Source organism: Herpailurus yagouaroundi, unplaced genomic scaffold (genome assembly GCF_014898765.1).
Source record: "Herpailurus yagouaroundi ecotype Mexico unplaced genomic scaffold, PumYag 191, whole genome shotgun sequence".
NCBI lineage: Eukaryota > Metazoa > Chordata > Mammalia > Carnivora > Felidae > Herpailurus > Herpailurus yagouaroundi.
The window spans coordinates 13,725,079-13,751,561 of record NW_024412422.1 but is presented as its reverse complement, the minus strand read 5'-3'; the positions used below and the strand labels follow the sequence as shown (position 1 = coordinate 13,751,561).

The following is a 26,483-nucleotide window of genomic DNA, read 5'->3' as shown; positions in this document are numbered from 1 at the left end:
TTATCTGTAGTATTTCATTTCTTGAACAAGAAAAATAAAACAAATGTGACAAAGGTAAACATGTTAAATCTGAATGTAGGTGCACAATTGCTTGTTACAGTCTTTTTTGTTATATTTAAAATATGTGTATGCACATATATATGTAATATGTATGTATCTATCAGTCACCAGGAGGGCCTGAGGGACATCTGGCCTGGAGTTAACTCTATAGAATAACATTTATTTTTTATGTTTTTTAAAATTTATTTTGAGAGAGAGAGAGAGAGCACATGTGTGAGCGTGGGAGGAGCAGAGAGAGACGAGACAGAGAGACAGAGAAAATCCCAAGCAGGCTCCACACTGTCAGCATGAGTCTGTTGTGGGGCTTGAACTCATGAACGGTGAGATCATGACCTGAGCCAAAACCAAGAGTCATACACTTAACCAACTGAGCCACTGAGGCACCCCTATAGAATAATATTTAAAGGAAATAGAAGGTGAGTAACTGTGACTTCAGTTAAATGATATAATTAAAGTCCCATAGTTTAGGGAAAAAAAAAAAACAAACCCTGAAGAATGACCAAAACTAAGCACACGAACCACAGTACTACAGGAGAATTAAAAGCATGCTGGGGAGGAGTCTCGCTTGAATGAGCTGGGTATCTCTAAGCAAAATACAAACCTTCTCATTGGACAATGGTGCCTCTTTGTTGAATAACAAAATCTTAGGTGAGTTCTTTGTATCAGGAGAGGGCCCTGTCTCTATCAATCTCTCATCCTCTCGTGCCGCAGATTTTGAAGCACCCAAACAGTGGGAATGCTGGATGGCAAACAGCTCACTACAAACGATAAAACCAAACGGGACAGACATCTTAAAGTGCTGGCAAACATGCGTCACCAATACTCTTACACTTCAAACCATCTCAACAGGAAAAAAGTTGTTTTTCTTTTTAATGAAGAAGCTCAAGTTTGAGTAGAACATTAGAGATTTGAAGAGAATAACTGAGTAGAATATTATCAATTAATGCATACCCTTTGCAGTCAGAATTAAAACAGAATTCTTAGAGGGTAACAACAGAATAGGGAATTTCCATCCCCCTTCCAAAAAGAAAGAAGGGAAGGGAAGGGAAGGGAAAGGAAGGGAAGGGAAGGGAAGGGAGAAAAGAAAAGAAAAGAAAAGAAAAGAAAAGAAAAGAAAAGAAAAGAAAGAGAAAAAAGAAACGAGAAAAAAGAAAAGAAAAAAGAAAAGAAGAGAAAAGAAAAAAGAAAAGAAAAGAAAAGAAAAGAAAAGAAAAGAAAATGAAGGAAAATCATCCAAAAGGGAGGGGAAAAATTAACACAGGTTAAACTTGTGAAAATTTTGGGTTTTTGGTTTGTGAAGTTGATTTTTGTTAATGGTTTTTAAAAGTCCAACCCTTTTGTGAGAGTCGGACAGCACCGTGTGGCTCTTCATTCTTCTGCAGGCCGTCGGTATCGGAGAACAGAGCTGTGTAGCCAAGCTTCGGGGTAGGATATTTGGGCTCAAAGCAGAATGAATGGCAAAAGCTGGCACCCCTTCCTCCCACGTGCCCTGTAACTGAAGGGGAGCAGGCTGCCCGTGGCTTCTCCCTCCACAGGTAACCCCCCCGTGGTCTGGCTGGCATGGGATGGTGGAACAAACGGGAGCATTCAGCCCGATAATAAAGTAGGTACACAGTAAGTGCTTATACTCTAAGGGAGAACATAATTATCTTCTGTGTTTAGCCACGCATTTGTCAGGTGACGTGTGGGCACCGCCCCTCTGCTGGCAGCACGAGTCCTGTCAAGTATTTCAAACCAGGGAGGTCAAAAGGGTCTTGAAAGAAAACTCCGAATGTAAATTTGAATTTCTTTCCTATGTTAAATTTTATATATGTCCACTGCGCTCTTAAACCTAACATAGGGGCTGAGCACAGAGCCTAAATAGGATTCTCTCTCCCTCTGCCACTCTCCCCTGCTCACGCTCTCTCTCTCAAAAAAAAAAAAAAAAAAAAAAAAAAAAAAAAAAAAAAAAAAAAAGAAGGAGCACCTGGGTGGCTTGATTGGGTAAGTGTCTGACTCTTGATTTGGCTCAGGTCATGATCCCACAGTTTGTGGGTTCGAGCCTTGCACTCGGCTCTATGCTGACAGTGCGGAGCCTGCTTGGGATTCTGGCTCTCCCTCTCTCTGCCCCTCCCCTTTTGTGTGCACGCACATGCTCTCTCTCCCTCCACCCAAAATAAATAAATAAACTTAAAAAAAGTTTTTTTAAATAATGTTGTTAAACCATACACTCAACGAACGTTAAAAAAAAACTACCATAAACTTTCCCCGTAATCTATGTGTATTCTTCGCTCAGCAGTGAAAATGCGCAGTTGTGCTCTACTGATAACTTGCAATTATTTAAAGAAAATCTGTAAAAAACAAATACAAATAGATAACTTTGAGTGGCACCACCGTTTTACTTTAAAATTTCACAACAGGCAATAACTATCTGTATGATTTTTTTTAAGTTTATTTATTTTGAGAGAGAGAGAGAGAGACAGAGCATGCAAGAGGGAGAGGGACAGACAGAGGGCTAGAGAGAGGGAGGGAGAGAGAGAATCCCAAGCAGGCTCCACACTGCCAGGGCAGAGCCCGACATGGGGCTTGAACCCATGAACCATAAGATCACGACCTGAGCTGAAGTCAAGAGCCATATGCTTAACCAACTGAGCCACCCAGAACCTCATGTGTGATTTTTAAATGACTTAGGCTTCTAAAAGGGCCAAAGAAAAATCCAAATAATGAAATTACCAGAAAGAAATTTTAATCATAAAGTCCTATGAAAGTCAGCGTGACGACTGAAATAAGGCTCTCAATATAGAAACTTCATTCTTTCTGTAATTTAAGAACAAAGAGCTAGGTTTTATTTAAAAATTGCAGGGGTGCCTGGGTGGCTCAGTTGGTTGAGTGTCTGACTTCAGCTCAGGTCATGATCTCATGGTTCATGGGTTCAAGCCCCACTTTGGGCTCTGTGCTGACAGTTCGGAGCCTGGAGCCTGCTTCAGATTGTGTGTCTCCCTCTCTCTCTGCCCTTCACCTGCTCATGCTCTGTCTCTCTCTCTCCCAAAAATAAATAAACACTGAAAATTTTTTTTAATTGCACACATTGGGGCACCTGAGTGGCTCAGTCGATGGAGGGTCCACCTCTCAACTTCAGCACAGGTCGTATCTCAGGGTCATGGGATCAAGTCCTGCATCAGGCTCCATACTGAGCATGGAGTCTACTTGGGATTCTCTCTCTCTCCTCTCTCTCTCTCTCTCTCTCTCTCTCTCTCCCCCCTCTCTCCCTCCTACCCCTCCCCCCAAAAAAGTTTTTTTAAATTTCAGACATTATTATAGCGCCCCTCAACCACAAGATTCTGCAAGTTTTTTTTTATGTTTCTCTGTTTTTGAGGGAGAGAGCACAAGGTGGGGAGGGGCACAGAGAGAGATAGAGGGTGGCACAGAGAATCCAAAGCAGGCTCTTAGCTGCCAGCACAGAGCCTGATGCAGGGCTTGTACCCAGGAACCGCAAGATCATGACCTGAGCCGAAGTTGGATGCTTAACCAACTGAGCCACCCAGGCACCCCAAGATTCAGCAAGTCTAATGATAAGATGAGCCTGAATAATGCAGCATATGCTAATGACTAATCCATTTTCTTCTCTTAAAAAAAACATTAACCTTTCTCAGCTTGTTATGTACAAATATTATTTTTCTTGCATGATTTCAAAAAGTGAGAAGGTTTGGGAAATGTAAAATGAACACAAGGGCAGAAGCAGTTGGATACGGAAATATGTCACTGGGGGGTTGGGGGGGCAGGTGGAGGCGAAATTCTTATCTGTGGTCTAGGGAATGTAATCTCTGCAGAAAAACAGCTTATCGATTCACACGGGATCCAGGGGTGAGGAATGCTCCAGAGCGGCATTCTGCTCTGTAAAGTGACCTACTGTTAGCTTTAAAAAAAAAAAAAAAAAATTTGCCCAACTCATGACAACTGGCTTTGTTTTCAAACAGAACCTTTGCCTCAGAAGCAGTCCTAGGTACAAACTTTTCACTGGAATCTAATAGGGTCTCTTTGCACAATCAGAAACTCGACTGACTATGTGGTGATGAAGAGAGTAACCGTTTGGCCCCAGACGTGATTTCTGTTCGCAAACACCGCTCTCTGCTTCCCAGTGAGCGTCGAGTGGCTAATGCCCTTTCCATTTCCAAGCACAGCATGTGGGGTCCCCGGGGGTTAACAATGCCAACATCACTAACCTCGTGGAGGAGTTGTATTTCCGTCCGCTGGCACTTTCTGCACAAGTACACACGGATTTGTGGCGAACGATTCTTTGCACTTTGGAAGGCTTGAAAATACTCATCCATTCCACGTCAGACATGTGGCCTGGTGCCTCGATTATGAAGTTACTCGGGTGGCAGCACTTGGATTCCCATATGTCACTTTCCCCCAAACAGGCTTCATTTTTATGGCAACAGGAGACTCCAGACCTTTCCATGTCATCTTGACATTCAACATTCAGCTTTTCCGGTTGTTTTGCCCCAGAACAGCTGGCCAGGCCCAGGTACACGTTAACATCATGCCACTGTTTCTCATCAGATAAGGACATTGATGTTTCCAAGAGTTGTTTCTCTTCATTCTGAATCTCTATCCCGTTCCCTTTTGGTGACTTTGCATGGATCTTGCAAAATGTACTTTTGTTTTCGGCTTCCATCGGCATTTTTCCTCCCAGAGACCAAGACTTTTGCTTCTCCAGCAAGTCTTTTGTAAATAGAGATGAGACAGCAATTATACTTTTCCCCCCAAATGAAGTATTAACCTGTAGTCTCTTCTCTTTGCATACATCACAAGGGCTCTTGTCTGACCTATTTTGCTGAACCAACGTGGTCTCAAATTTTGGGTCTTTAACCAGTGACTTCTGATTTTTCTCTCTCTTAATATCGACTTTTGGGCGGGTATTCTCAAGGTCTGACAAACACATGTCTCTGCTATGGTGGCATTACAAAAAACGTAAGTTATAAGATACACTTAATACCATCATTCTAAATATTTCACTCAAACCCCATTAGTTGAGCTAAATCCTATTAAGACCCATTTGTATGAAATGAAAAGGTAAGGTAGAATATGTATTCTTTCTTCAGAGCCCGATTTCCACCTGACTTCAAGGAAGTCTTTCTGACCGGCAAGCCCACACGCTTACTTTCCCTTCCTGCCTTCCACTCCCCCGTGCTTACTGCCTATACTGCGGTTACTGCTTTATTGTATGTATTCTCTAATCATGCAGCAAACTTCCTATTATAACTATATTGTTCACCAACTTTCATGTATATATCTTGTCTTTTCAGTAGACTCATAAGTTTTTTTCTTTTTTTTTTTTTTTTTAATGTTTATGTATTTTTGAGAGACAGAGCACGAGCAGAGCAGGGGTGGGGAGGGGCAGAGAGAGAGGGAGACACAGAATCCAAAGCAGGCTCCAGGCTCTGAGCTGTCAGCACAGAGCCGGATGTAGGGCTTAAATCCACGAACTGTGAGATCATGACCCCAGCCGGAGTCGGACGCTTAACGGACTAAGCCACCCAGGAGCCCCGACTTGTAAATTTCTTAATGTATAGGCCTTTTTAGTCCTCCTGGCACTTCAGGACAGCCTTTAACATACATTAGGTATTCCGTAAATACCTGTTCATTGGTCTGTTATTCCCCTTCCTATTAGTGTCACAGTAAACAGAAGTAAAGCCAGGACTGAAAGGGGACAGAGATTCAAGGGACAGAGATACAGTGGAAAGTGCCAAATGTGTTTACCATACTGCATTCATGACCGACCCATTTATCTGCTGGATATTTACACAGCGATATACTGAAAGCTGGTCTAAAGTAAGAAAGGCATGTGTGCATAAAATGAAGATCAAGAACACTTGGGGCGCCTGGGTGGCGCAGTCGGTTAAGCGTCCGACTTCAGCCAGGTCACGATCTCGCGGTCCGTGAGTTCGAGCCCCGCGTCAGGCTCTGGGCTGATGGCTCGGAGCCTGGAGCCTGTTTCCGATTCTGTGTCTCCCTCTCTCTCTGCCCCTCCCCCGTTCATGCTCTGTCTCTCTCTGTCCCAAAAATAAATAAACGTTGAAAAAAAAAATTAAAAAAAAAAAAGAACACTATACAACAGGATACACCGTTAACTAAACTGTCTTCATGTCACATGTATTCAGGTATTCTGATCTGTAGAGTTCTGACCCCTCAGACAACTCAACCCCCACGTTTCTAGAATGGCACAGGCCATTTCACCCTCTTAGAGAGTAACTTCATGCATCTTGCCCAAGTGCCTCCCAGGGGCAATGAGGTCCAAACAACGAAAAAGCCAGTGTGATGGGGGCTCTTGCCTGCAAGAGAACTCTGGGCTGGTGTGGTAAGTATCAGCAGCAGCAGCAGCAACAGCTGGGACACAAAGCCAAATGTAACTACCCCCCTGCCCCCCCAGCAGAAGGCCTCAAAAGAAAAGTAAAGCACAGCAGTCACACTGTCCGGAGGGACAGTCGCTCCCCACGTCCACCGCTGCAACTGCTAACCACCAGCAAAGGGGCTGCTGGGAGCACAGGGCGGCCTCCACACCTGCGCAGTTACAACCCCCCCTCACTCCCCCCCAGCGGTGGGGACCTGCCCTCATTCCTGTGCCCGGTCATGACTCCCACGTAACACCGGTGCTTGGAAAAGTAGACTAAATGTAACTGTGGGGGCAGCTGTATGCCTGTTAAATTAAACCACACCTCATATATTTGTATTTTAACTTTACAGAGACCGATTTAACTCATACACTACACTGCTTGTTAGAGGTATGAAAAGGTGTCTCCTTCTATTAACAAGGAAAACAGGAAAATCCAGCTAAAATCAGAGATCACCCTCAGCTAGCTGAACTCCTACTCCAGTTATGTATACCATTCGCTGGCGTTATTTCTTTTAGGCAAGTGCTATGTCCTAGGTGTCTTTATTTTGCCCACACCCAGCCCCGTGAGTGCTAAACACTACACACTAAGTGCGCCTGAAAGAGGACATGATTCACCTCTGCGGTTTCCACTTGAGCTCAAAGCCCTGTACACAACAGACACACAGATAATGCTAATGAATTTCTTTCATCAAGTGGCTAAATCAGGATCGTACCTAAAATTCTCAGATCAGGTCTCATTACAACACAGGATTATAATGGTAATTACTAGCTCATATATATTTATTCCCTATCCCTTAGGGAATGACGGTCAATACCGGCCTCCAGTAAGTACTTAATAAGCAGACTGAACGATAAAATAATATACAAGATCATACTAACAGCATCTTACTAAGGTTACCTGGATTCCAGAACCTTTGATTCCTCCATCTTTGAGTCATATATCTGTAATAATTCCTGAGAATTTTCCACATTAAAATTAAGAAACTGCAGATCACTCTGTTGTTTTACATAAATCTGCCATAAATATTGATAAGTAAGTTGTGACAATAAAACTGTATTGAGTCAACATTCAAATGTTACAACACATCAGATGGTGACTAGAGACATATGCTAAATATGTTTGCTTTAATTTTTCCTATGTTAGCACTGAGATTTGTTAGTATAACTGGTTTCCTAACCTTTCGTTACCAAAAGCCAAACCCTACTGATTATGCTAAAGGTGACATACCTTTAATGTACTTAGGACACTAAAAGCACCATAAGCAAAAATCGGCAGACACACGCTTTTCCTAATTCGATGTTTGTTTATAAACGTGTCCCACCTAACAGTAAGGGCAGGGGAACCGGGGACGTACCTGTCTCAGATTACGTAGTTCTGCGTCTGTACGTTCTTGCTTTGACTTGGCAATATCAAGTAACTCATCTTTCCTTTTTTCTCTCTGTGCTATTTAACAACAAATGTTATTCAAATATTTTTCATCAGCCATATCAACACAAACCTCTTCATTTCCAAAAATTTAATGTTCCAGTGACATTTTCCTCCTGTTCCTGAACTTAAAATTTGCAAAATGCATGGCTGGGAAGAGCTTTTTCTGTGATTCTGACTAGATCTTTCACCAAACTTGAAAATTTTCACAGTGTAATTAATGCTGAGTCAAAGAAAAGATCCAGAATTGTATCAACTGTATGATCAAATCACACTGTGCGTTTATATACACGGACACAAAGATAAAAAATCTGAGAACAAGTACATTAAATATTAAAATAAGCTTTTTTGGATGGGAGGATTAATAACAATTATTTTTCTCTCTTTTTTGGGGGAGGGGCATGATAAAATATGTATTACTTTAATTTTTAAAAATTTGTTCACATTACATGACTAACTTATGAATTCATTTTCATTGCAAAAACCCAAACAACATATTACCTTTATCAACAGAATGAATGAGTGAATGGATGGATGAATGAATGAATAAATAGATAAAACGGTTTCAGAACTTGGTAAATTGAGAACCCATAGGAAGAAAAGAATCTGAAGTGCTATACAAAGACTAGTACCAGAAAAAAAAAAAACACGTTAATATTACACTAAAGGAGAAATAAAGTGACTCACACAGAAATCAGAAATCAACAATAAATGCTTCACTTCAGAAAAAATCAGTAACTTTATAAGAAGTTCAAACTAAATGTATAAAATGACCCTGTAACTACATGAATTGAATTCGAAGTAAATCGGAGACAATCTCAATAAAAATGTGTAACTTCTATCTATGGTTCTTTCATAAAACACCTTCTACATGTCATTTTTCTACATTTTCATTTTACATGAAAAAGGACAAAAGTTTTTATCGTCACTTTCCATCTGGACATCGCAAAGACCACGTGAGGACACAGGCCCGTGCTTTGCTGCGGACTGTAACTCCACTGGACAGCCGCTCTGGGGGTCAGGGCACCAGCTGCAGGAAGGAGCCAGACAGGTCTGTGCACAGCCGCCCAGTCTCCCCAGCGTGGCTCATGCTCAGCCCTTCCAACATGGGTCTGCAGCATCATCTCACCTTTGAAAGGTAATCCGCGTGCACAAGATGGAAAATGTGAAGAGAAGTTCAGTGAAAGCCACGTTGTCAGCTTGAAACTATCACGTCTTTTCTACTCCGTTCTGAATTTATTTCTTTGCATTATAGGCGTCAACACCATCATGAGAGCATATAAATGCAGTGCGCCTGCACTACTTATGCAGAGTTGCATTCAGTTTATGTGAATTCAATTATAAGCACAAAGAAAAAACTAAAAAAGGAATGGCAGCTAGTTTAACTGGAAGTAATGCCCACAGTGGATCTGTGACTCTCTCTGCTGGGCTCAGTTCCGCTTGCCTCTCATTATTAGCAGCACTGTGACACGCCGGGTGTAATTCCTAGTATTTTGAGATACTCGAGATACTCTGGATACAGTACGGCCCCTGACCAAAAGCCATATTTGGAGTTCACGGGTAATTTTAAATATATGTGAACTTTGCCTTAATCTCGGACTTTAGAATAATCTACTAGTGCATAAGAGGCAACTCTACTGTAAATATCGGTGTTTCGCTCGGTCAGATACTTTTCTACATGGCTGGGTTTAGCTGAGAGATCAAAGCGGTGGGACCACTCTTTCTGTGGTCACAGAAAACAAAGAGATGTCGGACTCTGCTGGTAGCTGCCTGAGCGAGCAGCCTAAGAAAGACACCAGAGGGGAAAGGGCCCTGGTAGTCTGCACCCACCACATCCGGTCAAGGCTCTGCCTTCTACTGACCAGGAGACCTTAGGCAATCAATCACTCAATGCCCCGGGGCTTCGTTTACAGGACAATCAGGACCCCAGAAATATGAACTAGTATCATCACTTTATTTGCAAACTTCTTATAAGCAGTTATGTACAAAACAAAGAAACACATCATCTATGTGAAGCACTTCATCTTCAATGAGAGAAAAAAAAGTTTTGAACTTAACAGACATCTTAAGATGTCTTAAGACATCTTCCAGCTTCAAATAAAATGTGTTCATTTTCAGTTATAGCATCTGACAGGATATTACCATATTAAGCCTTTTAAAATTATTTTAGGCTTCCTTCACTTTTATAATTTAAACACACAAAAATTGTTTGAGACAGTGGTATGACTAGAAAAGGTGTTTAAGAGGGGAAACTGGGTGGCTCAGTCAGTTGAGTGTCTGACTCTTGATTTTGGCTCAGGTCATGATCTCACAGTTCGTGAGTTCCAGCCCCGCATCAGGCTCTGCGCCAGTGACATGGAGCCCACTTGGGATTCTCTGTCTCCCTCTCTCTCTGCCCCTCCCCTGCTTGTGTTCTCTCTCATTCTCTCTCTCTCTCTCAAAAATAAATAAATAAACAAAAAAAAAAAAAAGAAAAGAAAGAAAAGGTATTTAAGAGATAAGCTTAGGAGGGGTGCCTGGGTGGCTCTGTTGGTTAAGTGTCTGACTCTTGATTTGGGCTCAGATCATGATCTCACAGTTCATGAGATCAAGCCCCATATCAGGCTTTGCACTGACAGCATGGAGCCTGCTTGGGATTCTCTCTCTCCTCCTCTCTCTGCCCCTCCCCCACTCATGTCCTCCCTCCCCGCCCCGCACAAAATAAACATTTAAAAATAAATCAACATAAAAATAATAAAATTATTCACAAAATGGATTTATTATAGTATTATCTAACAAATTCCATAATCTGTAATACATCCTAGTAATACACAATAGGATGTAGGAGTAAAAATTGCCAAATCAAAACAAAGGGAGACGGTTAAAATATACTGTAAATATCTTCCTCTGACCTCCCACAGCATTGTGTTCACATCTGTAGAGTACTAGATTTTCTGTGGGCCTATGAGCTTCATAGCAACTAGCAGAGTGCTGGCACACAAAAGCTGACCCAAAGATTGTTTGAATTCAACTGTAAAGCTATATACATACATATATGACTTTAGGATACATGTATATCTCATTTACACATACATTTTTAATAGATTACTTTGAGACAGCAATCCTAGAAATAATGAAAACAGTGACCTCTACTGGTAGAAAACTGCATTTTCCCCAATCTTTAATCACATGACCTTAAAATTAAGAATTTCATTTTATGTGAAAAAATGTTAATAATGCATTTTGCCCTTTAAGAAATTTATTCTCCTAGAAGGAAGGGCATTAAGGGTGTGTATAAATAAACCCCAAATATGTCAATTTAATTAATTCTATTTGAAACTTCACCTCCAATTCTATGATTTTCCTCATACAAACTACCAGAATGAAAGCCTAATAAAATTTGGCTGGCAAGGACAGAGAGAAGATCTGTACATCAGTGGTTCTCGACTGGAAGTGGAGAGGCAGAGGTCTGAACTAGTGGAAACTAGTGGGGTATATACAGTGGGCAGTGTGGGAGAATGTGGTGGAGGGTGGGTGGAATGCAATATTTATATCTATCTTGAGGGGACCTAAGTTAAACTAGTGATAAATTTGCTTTTTTTTTTTTTTTTAAGTTTCCTTATTTAGGGGGCGTCTGGGTGGTTCAGTCGGCTGGGTGTCTGACTCTTGATTTCAGCTCAGGTCATGATCTCATGGTTCATGGGTTTGAGCCTGTATACTGGGCTCTGTGCTGGCAGCAAGGAGCTCGTTTGAGATTCTCTCTCTCTCTGTGCCCTTCCCCCCATTCAAAAATAAACATTTCAAAAAAATAAAATAAAATTTATTTATTTATTTTTGGGAGAGAGAGAGAGAGAGCGAAAGAGAGCAGGGGAGGGGCAGAGAAGGAGAGAGAAAGAATCCCAAGCAGGCTCCACACTGCCAGCCCAGAGCCCGACCTGAGACTCGAACTCATGAACCGTGAGATCATGACTTGAGCCAAAACCAACTCTGACGCTCAACTGAGTCACGCAGGCACCCGCCCTTTTTTTTTTTTTTTTTTTTAACGACTTTAATATTCCCTGACTGGTCCCTCCCTGTCCCTTAAAGGCTGTTAAAAAAACCAAAAACCAAAAAACTACTATTTTGAGAGAGGTGTAATTCCTTCAGTCTGTTGTGGTCGTACCATAGAAAGTTTAGGTTACAAATATGTAACTATTCAATCGCTTAAATTAATTTCTATTTTTACCAGTAAAAACCAATTCATCATGCAGGCAACTTTTCTCTTGCTTGAGGCGAATGATCTCTTCTCGTTGTTCGTTATTTTCTGTTGTCTTTTCATTTAGATCCTCTTCACAAATAGAAGAAAACAAAAGTCCTCAAATAAATACTAGTTCCTAGAAGACTATATACACTGAATACCTCATGCCCTCGGCACCCTTTCCAATCAATGTGAAATCCTGTTGGAGCTACAACCAAAATATGCCTCATATTTGAATCTCACTGCATCCCTGGCAGTGACCCTTGTCAGGCTTCCATATCCCTGACTGGCTTCTCTTTTACAGCCTAGAATCCAAAGAACAATCAGAAATCTTATTCTTTTTTTTTTTTAAGTAAACTCTACCCCCAGTGTGGGGCTCAAACTCACGACCCCAAGATCAAGAATCACACGCTCTCCTGACTGAGCCAACCAGGACCCGCAGGGTAATCTTTTAAAAGTAAAACTCTTCATGTCACTTCTCCGCTAAAAGCTCTACCACACTTAGGATGAAATCTAAACTCACTACCCTAAGCCTTGCATGGCCCTGACTGTCACTCTCCCCATTCTTTGTTCTGTTCCTTGAACGTGTCCCAACCTCAAAACCCAGCCTAGGGCTTTTGTATTTGCTGTTCCTTCTGCCTGGAAGGCTCTGGGCCCAGATCCTCACATGGCTACTTTTCTCGCCATCCAAGCTTCTGCTCAAATGTTCTCCTCAAAGCCGCCTTCCCAGTCCACCCGGACTGAGTTCGTTGCCCTCACTCTCTAGTCCACTGTCCATTACCCTGTCATCCTTTAAAGAGATGACAGAGTCTGTCCCTGCTGTCAAGGGGCTTACAGTGTGATTATGGTTTTAGCTGAAGCTACAAATGGAGACAAAGCCTACGATTTGGCACAAGTCAAGGCATCATAAGAACAAGATTTTAGAAGGCTGAGTCTTTTAAATTAAATCGACCACAGTAAACTTTCACAATTTCAACAGCGACTCACTGGCTCAGGGGTGCAGGAGAACTGAAAATACTGACTCCGTCTGGTTCATGTCTGCACAATGACCTCCTTCGGGCCTGTGTGCTCCAGGCCGCTTGGAGGTTACTGCATGCCCTAGATGGAATTCAGAAAGGCTTATTCTGATCTTCCCGCTGGTGCACAGATGGCACCACTTTAGATAACTACCCTTGACCTCATCACAATGCCCCTCACTCCATAAAAGCTATGGATTAAAGTCTGGATTTCGTGGAGAGTAGCTTATGTAGCACCAGGATCATGGGCCACCCGATCCCCCTGTCACTAAGTGACCCTGACTAAAACTCCATGTGAATGGTATGGAATGGCTTGCTTCATTTTTCAGTCTCAAAGTGCCTTCTCAGTCTGGAAGATACTTTACTTTCCTCTACCTTCTAACAACGAGGCACTCCACTAAGGACAGAGGTCAGAGTAACTTCCACCAAAATACAGCTTTGTTATTCTAAGGTTGCTTGTTCCACGGTGAGAGCCTATGCTCATGTGGAGCTCGATGACCATTTACTCTGCCCCAGGGTGGGGAATGGCCAGAGAAAAGTGGGCCTACCGGGGCGCCTGGGTGGCTCAGTCGATTGAGCATCCGACTTCAGCTCAGGTCATGATCTCACAGTTGGTGAGTTCAAGCCCCATATGGGGCTGGCTCCTGTCAGCACAAAACCTGCTTCAGATCCTCTGTCCCCCTCTCCACCCCTCCCCCACTTGCACTCTCTCAAAAATAAATGAAACATTAAAAAGGAAAGAAAGAAAGAAAGAAAGAAAGAAAGAAAGAAAGAAAGAAAGAAAGAAAGGAAGAAAGAGAAAGGGAAAGAAAAGTGGGCCTACCTCCATGCTCTCTGTAGGAAAAGGTAAGCTTTTACTCCATCACCTACATCCACACTCACGTAAATAGGACTAACCTATTTGGTACACCTAGCCTCCATTTCGCTATAAAGCTTCAAGTAATATTACTCAGAAGGAAATGAATGAGTTACTCCGAGAACAAAAATAGAAAATGAGAACGCAACAGGAACTTTCAAAAAATAAAACATGCGCCAAAAAGCCGCTCTCGCAGGTGTGTTGTGGCAACTCCTCAGCCCCGCCCTGCGCTCCTCCCGGGGAGGGACAGATCTTTCTCCACTGCTGGACCTTGGGTTTAGCCACATGATGCTTCGGCCAACAGAGTGAGGGTATGTCGGGTCCTCATGTGTCTCTGCTGCTCGCTCCTTCCTTCCTTCCTTCCTTCCTTCCTTCCTTCCTTCCTTCCTTCCTTCCTTCCTTCCTCCCTCCCTCCCTCCCTCTCTCTCTCTCTTTCTTTCTTTCTTTCTCTCTTTCCTTACTTATAAAGTAAGCTCTATGCCCAACATGGGGCTTGAACTCATGACCCTGAGATCAAGAGCCACATGCTCTCCTGACTGAGCCAGCCAGTCGTCCCTGGGTGGGGAAAAGTGCCCAGGCCAGCCTACCAGCAGGGAGAAGTGAGACTCATAAAGCCCCCAGAGGAGCAGCTCGGCTGTGCCCAAGCAACATAAGCCAATTCCCATCAGGCTGATACATGAACTTATCACATGCTTACGGTTGCACGCCACTGAGATATAGTCACTGGTTGTTACAAAGCATAAATTAACAAGAGCTAACTGGTCCAGCAAAGGCAAGAGTATTTTGAAAATATAATGCATTATGCACTTTCCCCCAAGTCTGTTATTTATTTTGTAACACAAAAACCGTAGCATAGGGGCGCCTGGGTGGCTCAGTCGGTTAAGCGTCCGACTTCGGCTCAGGTCATGATCTCTCGGTTTGTGAGTTCAAGCCCCGCGTTGGGCTCTGTGCTGACAGCTCAGAGCCTGGAGCCTGTTTCAGATTCTGTGTCTCCTCCTCTCTCTGCCCCTCCCCTGCTCATGCTCTGTCTCTCTCTGTCTCTTAATAATAAAGAAATGTTTAAAAAAAAAAACCAAAAAAAAAAAAAAACCCAAAAAAAACCCTGTAGCATAATTGTATACAAGTGCAATGAACATTTCATGGTAGGACCTAAGGCCAGACCTACCCTCAATCACAAGATGAAGTGAACCCACATGAAGAAATATGTGCCCGAGGTAAAATGCTTGAGTTGATATCTCTTCCTTACCTTTTAGTTTACTGACTTCAATTTTCAGTGCCTTCAATTTCTGCTTGTAATCTTGTTTCTCCTTCACAATACAAGTCTCCACCATCTTAGCGTCACGCAAGGCATGCTCTAACAATTTAAATTTTCCTGAGCAGTCTGCAATGTGATTGACGGCCTCGATAATATCTTTGTCCTAAAAACCAAATGTGAAGACTGTTCTGTAAGATTTTTTAAGTTCCAACTAATCAGGATAAGATCTCGCTATGAGCCAGGTTCCATTCTAGGCACTTCGCTGCTAACTCACGTAATCTCCACAGGGGCTCTCTGAAGTAGGTACTACCTTTATCGGCTGGTGACAGACGAGTCAACGGTAAAAAGTCCAAGGTTACGCAAGTAGTCAGAGATGGAGCTCCAATTTGCACCTAGTTAGCTGCCCCGGCAACCATGCATGAACCCCACAGCCTGTGGTCTCAGAAAGTTTATAACCACAGTGTGATCGTGCGATAGGAGAGCTGTTGGCCGCTGGAACGGGCCTTACTCTCTGCACTACAGATAAATCCCATGGGCCTCTCTCTTCCCTTCTTTTCAGCTTGTTAAAATGGCAGACTCCAGGGGCGCCTGGGCGGCTCAGTTGGTTACGCGTCCGACTTCAGCTCAGGTCATGATTGTGAGTTCGAGCCCCATGTCAGGCTCTGTGCTGACAGCTTGGAGCCTGGCGCCTGCTTCAGATTCTGTGTCTCCCTCTCTCTCTCTGCCCCTCCCCTGCTTGCACTCTCTTTCTTTCTCTCTCTCTCAAAAATGAATAAACATTTTTTAAAAATTTAGAAAAATTTAGAAAATTTTAGAAAAAATTTGAGAGAGACAGAGCATGATCAGGGGAGGGGCAGAGAGAATCCCAAGCAGGCTCAGCACTGCCAGCACAGAGCCCAATGTGGGGCTTGAACTCGTGAACTCTGAGACTGTCACCTAAGCCGAAGTCGGACACTTAACCAACTGAGCCACCCAGGCGGCCCTGTTAAGAAAGCTTGCCCACGACCACTTTAAAACAGTAAACTGCTGGGGGAAATCACACATGAATTACCAGGAGCGTCCCATTATACCTAAATCACTCTCTTATTCTCCAGCTGCCAAACATATGTGACAGCAGAAGAGACTGCCAATCACTGATCATGGCATGTTAGTGGCTCTATCAACTACTTGATTGCTAATAGTTTTTCTCTCCATTAAAAAAAACTTAACAAGCAATCTAACTGGCAATGACTTTATGAGACATAACATTGGATACCTCAGAAGAAAACAAGTTAATCCAGACATGCTAAACCATGGAACAAGCCTTGGAGACAGAGACCAAAAGTGGAGTCCTGCCTCCTCTCTCAAGGCCTTAGGGGCATCATTGTTGTTGTTGTTGTTTTTATTTATTTTTGAGAGAGTGCAAACGGGGGAGGGGCAGAGAGAGGGGGACAGAGGATCAGAAGCAGGCTCTGTGCTTGAGGCTGACTGCAGCGAGCCAACGTGGGGCTCGAACTCACAAACCGTCAGACCTGAGCCAAAATCGGACACTCAACCGACTGAGCCACCCAGGTGCCTCCTTAGAGACACCATTTTAAACTTGTTTCCCTCTTTTCTGAGAATTTTATTTTTTTAAATTTTTTTTATGTAGAAGTAATCTCTACACACAACCTGAGGCTTGAACCTACAACCTGGAGATCAAGAGTTGTATGCTCCACTGACTAAGCCAGCCAGATGCCCCTAAAATGAGAATTTTAAAAGACAGAGCAACATTGGTAGGTAGCTCTACCATCCGATTTGCAATGGGACTTAAGTAAGATAATGTACGTGACGACACTTTATCAAGTTCAAAGTGCTCTGGCAGATGGAGGTATTATTATTTGAATTACCTTTAGCTTTATCATTGTAGTGAGAGCCTGTTCTCGAGCTTGTAATTGTCCTACCTGAGCAGAAAGTTCCACTAATGTGTTGCTGAGATTTTCATTTCTAGCCTACAAGAAAACAACACATAAAATACTAATTGAATCATTTAAAAGCTTTCATTACTATCATTAGCCGCAATCTGTGCTCAGTGTTCCGTTTTGTTTTTTCTGTACCTTTTATTTAGTAACAAAGTAGGCCAAGTCAATCAAAAAGGAATACAGATATCTCTGTCCATTACCTCTAGCGTCCTCCCAATACTTATGCTTGCCCTACTGAATCATACTGGTTATGCTTATAAATGTCTATTTCCCAACCTCTTCCATGTATAATTCTAGGTTGGCAGAAAAGAAAATAAACAAATGAACACCGGATTGGTAAAGAGATTCCCTTCGCTGAAGTCAAGTAGCATTAGTGAACTTCTGTGCATTTGTATTTCTTACTCTATGTTGAAAGAACTTCCTTCATATTGGGGTATTCCCACTTATCAGGGTTTTTTTTTTCCCCCTTAACCATAGAACTGAACCACAGAACTACATGATATATTTGGAAATACAAACTACATGATGTATTTGGTTGGGAAAAAAAAGAATAATGAGGCTTTTTAAACAGTATCTTCGTGAAGGAAACTTAAATGCATGTTACTAAGTGAAAGAAGCCAATCTGAAAAAGCTACTTATTATATTCCAACTATACGACATTCTGGAAAAGACACAACTACGGAGAGAGTAAAAAAGGTCAGCAGTTGCCAGGGGTTAGCGGAGACAGGAATGGAGCACAGGCTTTTTAGGGCAGTGAAACTATTCTGTACAATACTACGGTGGCGGGTACATGTCATTACACATTTGTCAAAACCCACAGCATACACACCACCACGAGTGAACCCTAATGTAAACCGTGGACTTTGGGGGATAATGATGTGTCAGTGTAGATTCACTGAGTATAACCAAGGTACTACTGTGGGTGCAGAATGTCCACAGCTGGGGAGACTGTGTTTGGTGGTGGAAACAGGGGGCATGGGAGAAATTTTTGTACCTTCCACTTGATTTTGATTTTAACATGAAATTTCTCTAAAAAATAAAGCTTATTAATTAAAAAAAAAGTCTTGATGCCACAAACTACATTGCATCCCTCCCAAAACATGCATGTTGAAGTCCTAACCTCCAATATGATGTTATCTGGAGATGCTCCTTTGAGAGATAATCAGGTATAAAAGAGGTCACGAGAGTGGGGCCCTCACAATGGGATTAGTATCCTTATAAGAAAAGACACCAGAGATCTTGCTCGTTCCCTCTCTCATGTATTTCCTTTTTTTTTTTTTTTTTTTTAAAGTAAGCTCTATGCCCAATGTGGGGCTTGAACTCATGACCCTGAGATCAAGATTTGCATGCTTCACTAACTGAGCCAGTCAGGCACCCCTACATTTCCATTTTTTCATGCAACATATCACTGGATTCTAGAATAGTTTTTACTTATCTTCTACCTAGAAACTACAGAATAATCTGAAAAAATAAAAAAGGCATGATTATTATGAAACAAAAATATGGTGCTCTCTCCATGCCTCTCATAAAACAGGAGTTCAAAAAATATCTTGATGACCATAGCTCAAAACTGGAAAATCAGTCTTACCGATTTTATTCCCAATGGGCCACTAACATGACATAGATATTGTTTATGTTTATCATTGTTTATCATATCATTTTTATCATGTTTATCATGATAAAACATGTTTATCATGTTTATCATTGTTTATCATTATCATATAAGGCATGAGAAAGCCTAGTTGGAAGCTACCAAAACTTCCAACCCAAACTTACTCATCTCAGACTCTGAGAAAGGCTTCTAAAATAACCCGTTACTGATGAAATGACAGATGCTCCTAGACCCAGTGGCCTGAGAGCAAAAGTGGTAATGAAGTTCATCTCCAAGACGGCACAGCTCTGTGCAGCCAACCAAAGCCACACAGTGGACACAAAACCATGGCAGTGGAGGGAAGGACAGATTTCATACACAGGCATGCATTTTCATGGAAGCATTTAAATCCAATTTCTCAGTAACTGAAACACAAACAGAATTTGGGCAAGTGAAACTCATCACAAAATAAAACCAACCTCAAGGTCTTCAGAAAGGAGAGAGGAATGGGTTGCCTTTTGAGCCATTTCCTGAAGCTGTAGTTGAGTCTTCTGAAGAGCCGCCTGGTATTCAGTTTGATTAGATTCAAGGGTTTTTACCTTCTTCGTGAGTGACCGGATTATTTCAGTTCTTTTGTGTAGTTCACCTGAGGGAAATTTCATCAATAACTAACTTGTGACCAGAACTGAAGCTTAAAATGCATCATATTCAAACACAAAATTAAAAAGGTAAGTGTGCTATGGGGTGCGTAAGTGGCTCAGTTGGTTAAGCATCGGACTCTTGGTCTTGGCGCAGGTCATAATCTTTTGGTGGGTGAGATTGAGCCCCACACTGGGCTCTGTGCTGACAGTGCAGAGCCTACTTGGGATTCTCTCTCTCTATCTGCCTCCCCGCCCCCTGCTTGCACACTCTCTCTCTCAAAATAAATAAACTTAAAAAAAAAAAAAATAGGCGTGCCTGGATGGCTCAGTCAGTTGTGTCCAACTTCGGCCCAGGTCATCATCTTACGGTTTGTGGGTTCAAGCCCGTCGGGCTCTGTGCTGACAGCTCAGAGCCTGGAGCCTGTTTCAGATTCTGTGTCTCCCTCTCTCTCTCTGCCCCTCCCCTGTTCGTACTCTGTCTCTCTCTCTCTCTCTCTCTCTCAAAAATAAATAAACTTTAAAAATTTTTAAATAAAAATAAAAGGTAAGCATGCTAAAGAATTTTTTAAAGGATAACTCTTTTTAAAGAGTTTATTATGGGGGCGCCTGGGTGGCTCAGTCGGTTAAGTGTCCAACTTCGGCTCAGGTCGTGACATCATGGTCTGTGGGTTTGAGCCCCATGTCGGGCCCTGTGCTAACAGCTCAGAGCCTGGAGCCTGCTTTGGATTTCGTGTCTCCCTCTCTCTCTGCACCTCCCCTGCTTGCACTGTCTCTCTCTCTCTCCTAAAAAATAAACATTAAAAAATTTTTTTAAAAATAAAAAGTTTATTATGAAACACACGATACCACATTCAAGAAATAGAACACTGTCAGCAACCCAGAAGCCCCCTGGATAGCACTTCCTAAGCACAATCTCTCCAGTTTCCACTTTCCCAAACATTATCCTTAACTTAATCATTTCTTTGCTTTTTAATTATAGTTTTACCATCTATGACCACATCCCTAAAAATATGGTTTGATTTGAACCATATATAATTAGAATTATACTCTGAGTTCTTGTTTATTTTTTTTCACTTAAGATTATGATCCTAAGATCTATCCACATTGTTGTGGTTAACTGGTGTTTGGGCACTGCTGTTGCTACATAATATCCCATTATATGATTATGCCAAAATTTATTTACCCATTCTATTGGTGGTCACTTGGGTTGCTTCCACTTTGCAGCTATGAACAAGGTTGTTCTGAATATTCTTATACATGTATCTTGGTGCATTTTTGCACGAATTTCTCTGGAGCCGTCCTAGTACTCAAATGGGGTCCCTGAGCCACCAGCACTGACATCACCTGGGAATTTGTTAGAAATGCAGACTCTTAGGTGCCAGACCTATTGTATCAGAATCTACATTTTAACAAGATCTTTAGGTAATTCATGTGTCCTCCGAACTGTGGGTATATTCCTAGAAGTGGAAATGCGGGGGCCATGAGCCATGTTTATCTTCAACTTTACCAGATACCGTTAAATGATTTTCCAAAGTAGCTGCACCGACGCTCCCACCTGCAGTGAAGGAGTCTTCCCTTGGCTCCACACCTTTACCAACACCTGATAACTACTACCAGTCTGAGAAATGTAAAGGGTGTCTATCTCACTACAGTTTTAATTTGCATTTCCCTAATTAGTAATGAGAATGATTGTCTTTTTTACATATTTACTGGCCAGTTTTCCATGAAATGCCAATTAACATTTCTTATTTTAAAATCAGATACTGATGGCTACTTGTTATCTTCATTCTTTAACATATTTGTTTAAAATATATTACATCTAATGAAACACTGTTTATGTGTATACATGTGTGGACGGATATAGTCAGTAAAATCAAATGGTCATCAAAGAAATGGAAAATTACTCATATTTAGATGGTCATGTCTACAGAATCCTTTGTGTAAGGGAAGTAAAAAAGGAGGTGCTATATGGTTATCTATTAAGGAGATCTAGTGTTTTCCTTTCTAATACCGTCTAACATTAACGTAGTGTCACTAGAACATTCAGACTTTAGGGCAGCACGAAAGGATGACAGAATTAAAATATGGTACAAAAGAACGTTTTTTCCAAGCCATTTTTGAGACTGCTATATTTTTAAAAAGATGACTGGGGGCGCCTGGGTGGCTCGTTCAGTTCAGCGTCTGACTTTGGCTCAGGTCATGATCTGAGTTCGTGGGTTCAGCCCCGCATCAGGCTCTGTGCTGACAGCCCGGGGCCTGGAGCCTGCTTCAGATTCTGCATCTCCCTCTCTCTCTGCCCCTCCTCCGCTCATGCTCTGTCTCTCTCTCTTAAAAATAAACATTAAAAAAATAAAATAAAGTCTAAAAAAATAAAAATAAATTTAAAAAGATGATTGTCTTAGGTACTTCAAATTAAGTTCAATACCAAAAGTTTATAAAATCTTTCAGTTCAACAGAAATGGCTAGTCTGACAGAATCTTTATTCATATTCTAGCTCAAAACTAATTTCCCTCAGATTCACTCTCAACACTGCAGCCTAAAAATTGGAATTCTGGGGTACCTGGGTGGCTCAGTCAGTTGAGCATCTGACCTTGGCTCAGTTCATGATCTCATTCCTTGTGAGTTGGAGCCCCACATCAGGCTCTGTGCTGACAGCTCACAGCTCAGAACCCTGGAGTCTGCTTTGGATTCTGTCTCTGTCTCTCTGCCTGTCCCCTGCTCGTGCTCTCTGTGTATCTCTCAAATATAAACAAACATTAAAATTTTTTTTTAAAAATTGGAACTCTAACCTGCTTCAGATTCTGTGTTTCCCTCTCTCTCTGCCCCTCCCCTGCTCACCTTCTGTCTGTCTCTCTCTCTCCCTCAAAAATAAACATTAAAAAAAATTTTTTTTTTTTTTAATTGGAGCTCTATCCAGGGGCACCTGAGTGGCTGAGTTGGTTAAGCATCTGACTCCTGATTTCGGCTCAGGTCATGATCTCACCGTTTGTGAGTTCGAGCCCCGTATCAGGCACTGAGAGTACAGGGCCTGCTTGGGATTCTCTCACCCTCTCTCCCTCCCTCCCTGTGCCCCTCCCTGCTCATGCTCTCTCTCTCAAAATAAATAAACCTTAAAAAAAAAATTGGAGCTCTATCCATCATCCTTTCTACATTTAAGTTGTCTGTCCTACTTTAATTCACATTGTGTTTGTTCGATTGTGAGTGTTCATAAAGGCCTCCTATCTTCAAGTAAACTGAACTCCAGGACAGCAAGTATTGTGTTGAGATATTCCTTCTCTTATCTTTCCCATGAACCCACCCTCCACTCCTTTTTTGTTGGTTTTTTTTTTTTTTCATTTTTTTTTAATGTTTATTTATCATTGAGAGACAGACACAGAGCGTGAGCAGGGGAGGGGCAGAGAGAGGGAGACACAGAATCCGAAGCAGGCTCCAGGCTCCGAGCTGTCAGCACAGAGCCCCACGCGGGGCTCAAACTCACCAACTGTGAGAGCATGACCTGAGCCGAAGTCCGTTGCCCAACCAACTGAGCCACCCAGGCGCCCCCCTCCACTCCTTTTTTGAAATGTATTTAACATTTTTTTTTTAATTTTTTTTTCAACGTTTATTTATTTTTGGGACAGAGAGAGACAGAGCATGAACGGGGGAGGGGCAGAGAGAGAGGGAGACACAGAATCGGAAACAGGCTCCAGGCTCCGAGCCATCAGCCCAGAGCCCGACGCGGGGCTCGAACTCACGGACCGTGATCGTGACCTGGCTGAAGTCGGACGCTTAACCGACTGCACCACCCAGGCGCCCCTGAAATGTATTTAACATTTAAATAGCGGTTGTGTCTAACCCGTGAGTCCTTTTAATATGCTGGCATACAGAAGTGTGGAAGAGATACTGCTAATGTATTTCTGACCCTCTAATTTGCTGCAACGTTCTTCCAAAGTCAACACTTTCTGCCGATCCTCTTCCCATGAAAGAAGTTGTCTCTGATGTACTGCAACCATATCATTGAGCTCTTTATCTCGATCTTTTAATTCTCCAATGAGCAGCTGCAGCTCCTTCCGCTGTTTCTCGATAGTGGAAATCTCAACTTCCGACCCGATGTTCTAAACACAGAAAGTAGTTTTATAAAAAAAAAAAACAAAAAACTAATCAATAAATAAATCAGCCAAAGCATATTTTCCAAATAACTGTATCTTCTTTTGCTGCCAATTTAAGGCAGTTAAATTATTTTTTATGCACTGGTTATCATATGGCATCAACGTTACATATATTTAAATAAGTTCATGCTACTGTGCATGAACTCTATAATTTTGTCATACCACCACACACACTGCTCTTAAAAAGTGGGACCATTTGTCCCACCTGCATTAGCTAATCTCAAATAAACTCATTTCGGTATTTTTGTGTCTTTGCTGTCAACCTATTCCTTGTATCAATTAACAGTATTATCCCACACTTTGGCCCAACAATTTGGGGCCAATCAAGTAAAGGAAACCATGAAATATTAGTGTTTAAATGAAAATAATTCTCGTAACATCTAGCACATATACTCCATCTACCAAGAACAATTTAATGTTGTGATTGGTCCAAAATCAACACGCCTGTTTATAAACACATTTTGTAAGGGAAAAATTTCAAACGCATATGGTAACAAGGGAACTGTACGAAAAACTCTCTCATGCTCAGTGCCTACGTCCTACCATCATCAAGTTTCAATTTTCCTTTCTCTTTCTGTTGTTGATAAAATATATGTATATATTTCATTCTTACGTATTTTGGTATGCATCTCTAAAAATGAAACTTTTTTTTTATATAACCATGATGCCACTTCATACCTAACAAAATTATCTACACTACCCTTTAAGCATACGTCATTTTTAAGGCTGATGCATGAAGTTGGTCTGATGTTAAGTGTGAAACCAGAATTAACCGTTTTAGTGGCTCTATAACCTTGCACAAGTTACTTAACCTCCCTAAGCCTTGGTTTCCTGAGGAACCTGTAAAATGGTAATAACAGTTAAACTTCTTAGAGTTGTGTGTATTAAGGAAGATAAACTGCAAAGCACTCCACATTACTTGGCACAGGGTAGGCATTCAGCAAACATTAGCTTTCTTATTTTTTTCCCAAGGAAAAATTTTAGATACCAACTTCAACATGTGAAAGGGAAGTGTAGCTTTTCCAAACATTAGCTATTATTAAGATGGTAAACCACATTTTTGAAATATGGTACTGCCCCCTACCTATGAACTAAAAGTGTTACTTTAAAAGATCACCAGGGGGGCGCCTGGGTGGCGCAGTCGGTTAAGCGTCCGACTTCAGCCAGGTCACGATCTCGCGGTCCGTGAGTTCGAGCCCCGCGTCAGGCTCTGGGCTGATGGCTCGGAGCCTGGAGCCTGTTTCCGATTCTGTGTCTCCCTCTCTCTCTGCCCCTCCCCCGTTCATGCTCTGTCTCTCTCTGTCCCAAAAATAAATAAACGTTGAAAAAAAAATTAAAAAAAAAATCACCAGAGGCCCACGTGTACCACCACTCCTTTCTGAAAAATAAGATTCATAAATAAATAAAGACGAACGAGTTCTAGTTACTTACTAGTAACTAAACACAGAAAACGGAATTTGGATCAAGCGATTCCAAATCACAAGATCCGAATTCGGGTCGTCGGTAACCATTCATTAATTCATTAATCCGTTCAACAAATATTTACTGAACGTCACGTGGCTGAGCGCGCCGGCAAGGCGCACAAATTCTGGTGTAGGAAAATAGGCAATACGCCAAGCATGCAAAAAAGCTCATTTCATCGTACCTATGAATGCAAAGCTCACTTTTCATCGTACACTCATAAATGCAAAGCTCGCTTTCAACACTTCTAAGGAAATTAAGGACAGGAAGCGAGGTGGCCTAGGGCAGCTCTCCAAACGCCCAGCTGTCGTTAAAAAGTGAGCACCTACTGCTCCGCGCCTGGGCTCAAGATCGCTTTTACGAAGGAAAGGAAACAGATGCGACACTCCGTTTCTCTTCGTACTGTGTGTCGTTTCACATTTTAAGCAGAAACCGTTCCTTAAAAACCACCCAAGCTGGGTCGGAGTGCTCCCCGTCCCCTGAGGTTCGCTGTCCACTCGCAGCAGGACGCAGCGGCGGAAACGGTGAGCCCGCGGCGGCCGCTCACCTGACGCCCGGCGAATAAGGTCGCCGAAGGGTTCATGGGTGTTTCCTCCGCCCCCGGAGAAAGTCGGGGAGCGCAGCGTCACCTGAGAAAGGCCATAGGCACTCCTGCCCGGAGCGGGGGCGAGCCCCGAACCCCGGAGCCCCGCGCCCACGGCCGGCCCAAGCGAGCACCCAAACCGCCCGCCCAGGGGAACGCGCCCACCGACCCCGCCTACGGCGTCGCCTAAGGGCCACCCCGGCTCTCGCGAGACCTCGGCGGCTGTGCTCCCGCTCTCGAGCCTCCCGGGGGCTTATCCGCGAACCCGGGAGGTTTATCCGCGAACGTCAGGTCCATTCCCCACGATTCGCAGACAACCGGTTCTTTACGATTACCCAGCGAACGGGGAAGCAAATTAAAGGCTGCTTGTGCCCCCGTCACCCGTTTTTGAAAGCTGTTGTGTACACGGGGCACTGCGGAGGGTCCCTGCCCGTTGGGGCCAATGCCTGGATGGAGGCGGACGCCAGCCTTGGTGGTTAGCAGCTGCTTGGCCAGCCTAGTAGACTGTTGGAAACTAAGAATGACAGATTGAGAGGAAAACACAATAAAGCAAAACACGTTTTTTTGACTCTTGATGAAGCTCTTGAGTAACAATGAGAACTTTGGCAGTCGGTCATGACAAAATCTGCCATCCTGGGGCGACTTTTAAGTTTTTTCACGTGTTATCTCAGCCATCCTTCTCCCTTTTACTCTTTTTACACAGGAACTGGATTATATTAAACCCCTGGCCGCTCATCCCCTATTGTTTAACCCATAACATGGCATGAGTGGCAAAATTACCAAATACAGTATTACGCTATTTCAACTTTACTTTTTGATTGACTATGAATGAGCAAAGCATGTTCTTGTCATAAAAGACAACCTGAAAATGGGAAAAATTTAAAATTCTTGCTTTGAAGCTCTACTGATTTAGG

At 42.5% G+C, this 26,483-nt stretch overlaps 1 protein-coding gene across 11 annotated transcripts in view; it reads right to left on the bottom strand.

The window, feature by feature from the left end:
- CCDC62 (coiled-coil domain containing 62) overlaps positions 1-25,737 on the bottom strand; it is a 46,754-nt gene extending 21,017 nt beyond the window's left edge. For 2 of the 11 annotated variants that reach the window (XR_005781127.1, XM_040443977.1), the window contains exons 1-10: positions 25,534-25,737; positions 23,213-23,471; positions 19,216-19,382; positions 17,074-17,175; positions 15,197-15,368; positions 12,067-12,168; positions 7,792-7,880; positions 7,335-7,450; positions 4,263-4,991; positions 662-818 (exon numbers count right to left, since the gene is read on the bottom strand). Coding sequence is in view for 10 of the 11 variants with exons in the window: in XM_040443977.1 (XP_040299911.1) it covers positions 662-818; positions 4,263-4,991; positions 7,335-7,450; positions 7,792-7,880; positions 12,067-12,168; positions 15,197-15,368; positions 17,074-17,175; positions 19,216-19,382; positions 23,213-23,471; positions 25,534-25,569 (1,929 nt within the window). In the remaining variant the exon portion in view is untranslated. The other 9 variants (XM_040443978.1, XM_040443979.1, XM_040443983.1 and 6 more) reach the window with 9 other exon arrangements.
- Between the last annotated feature and the right edge of the window lie 746 nt (positions 25,738-26,483).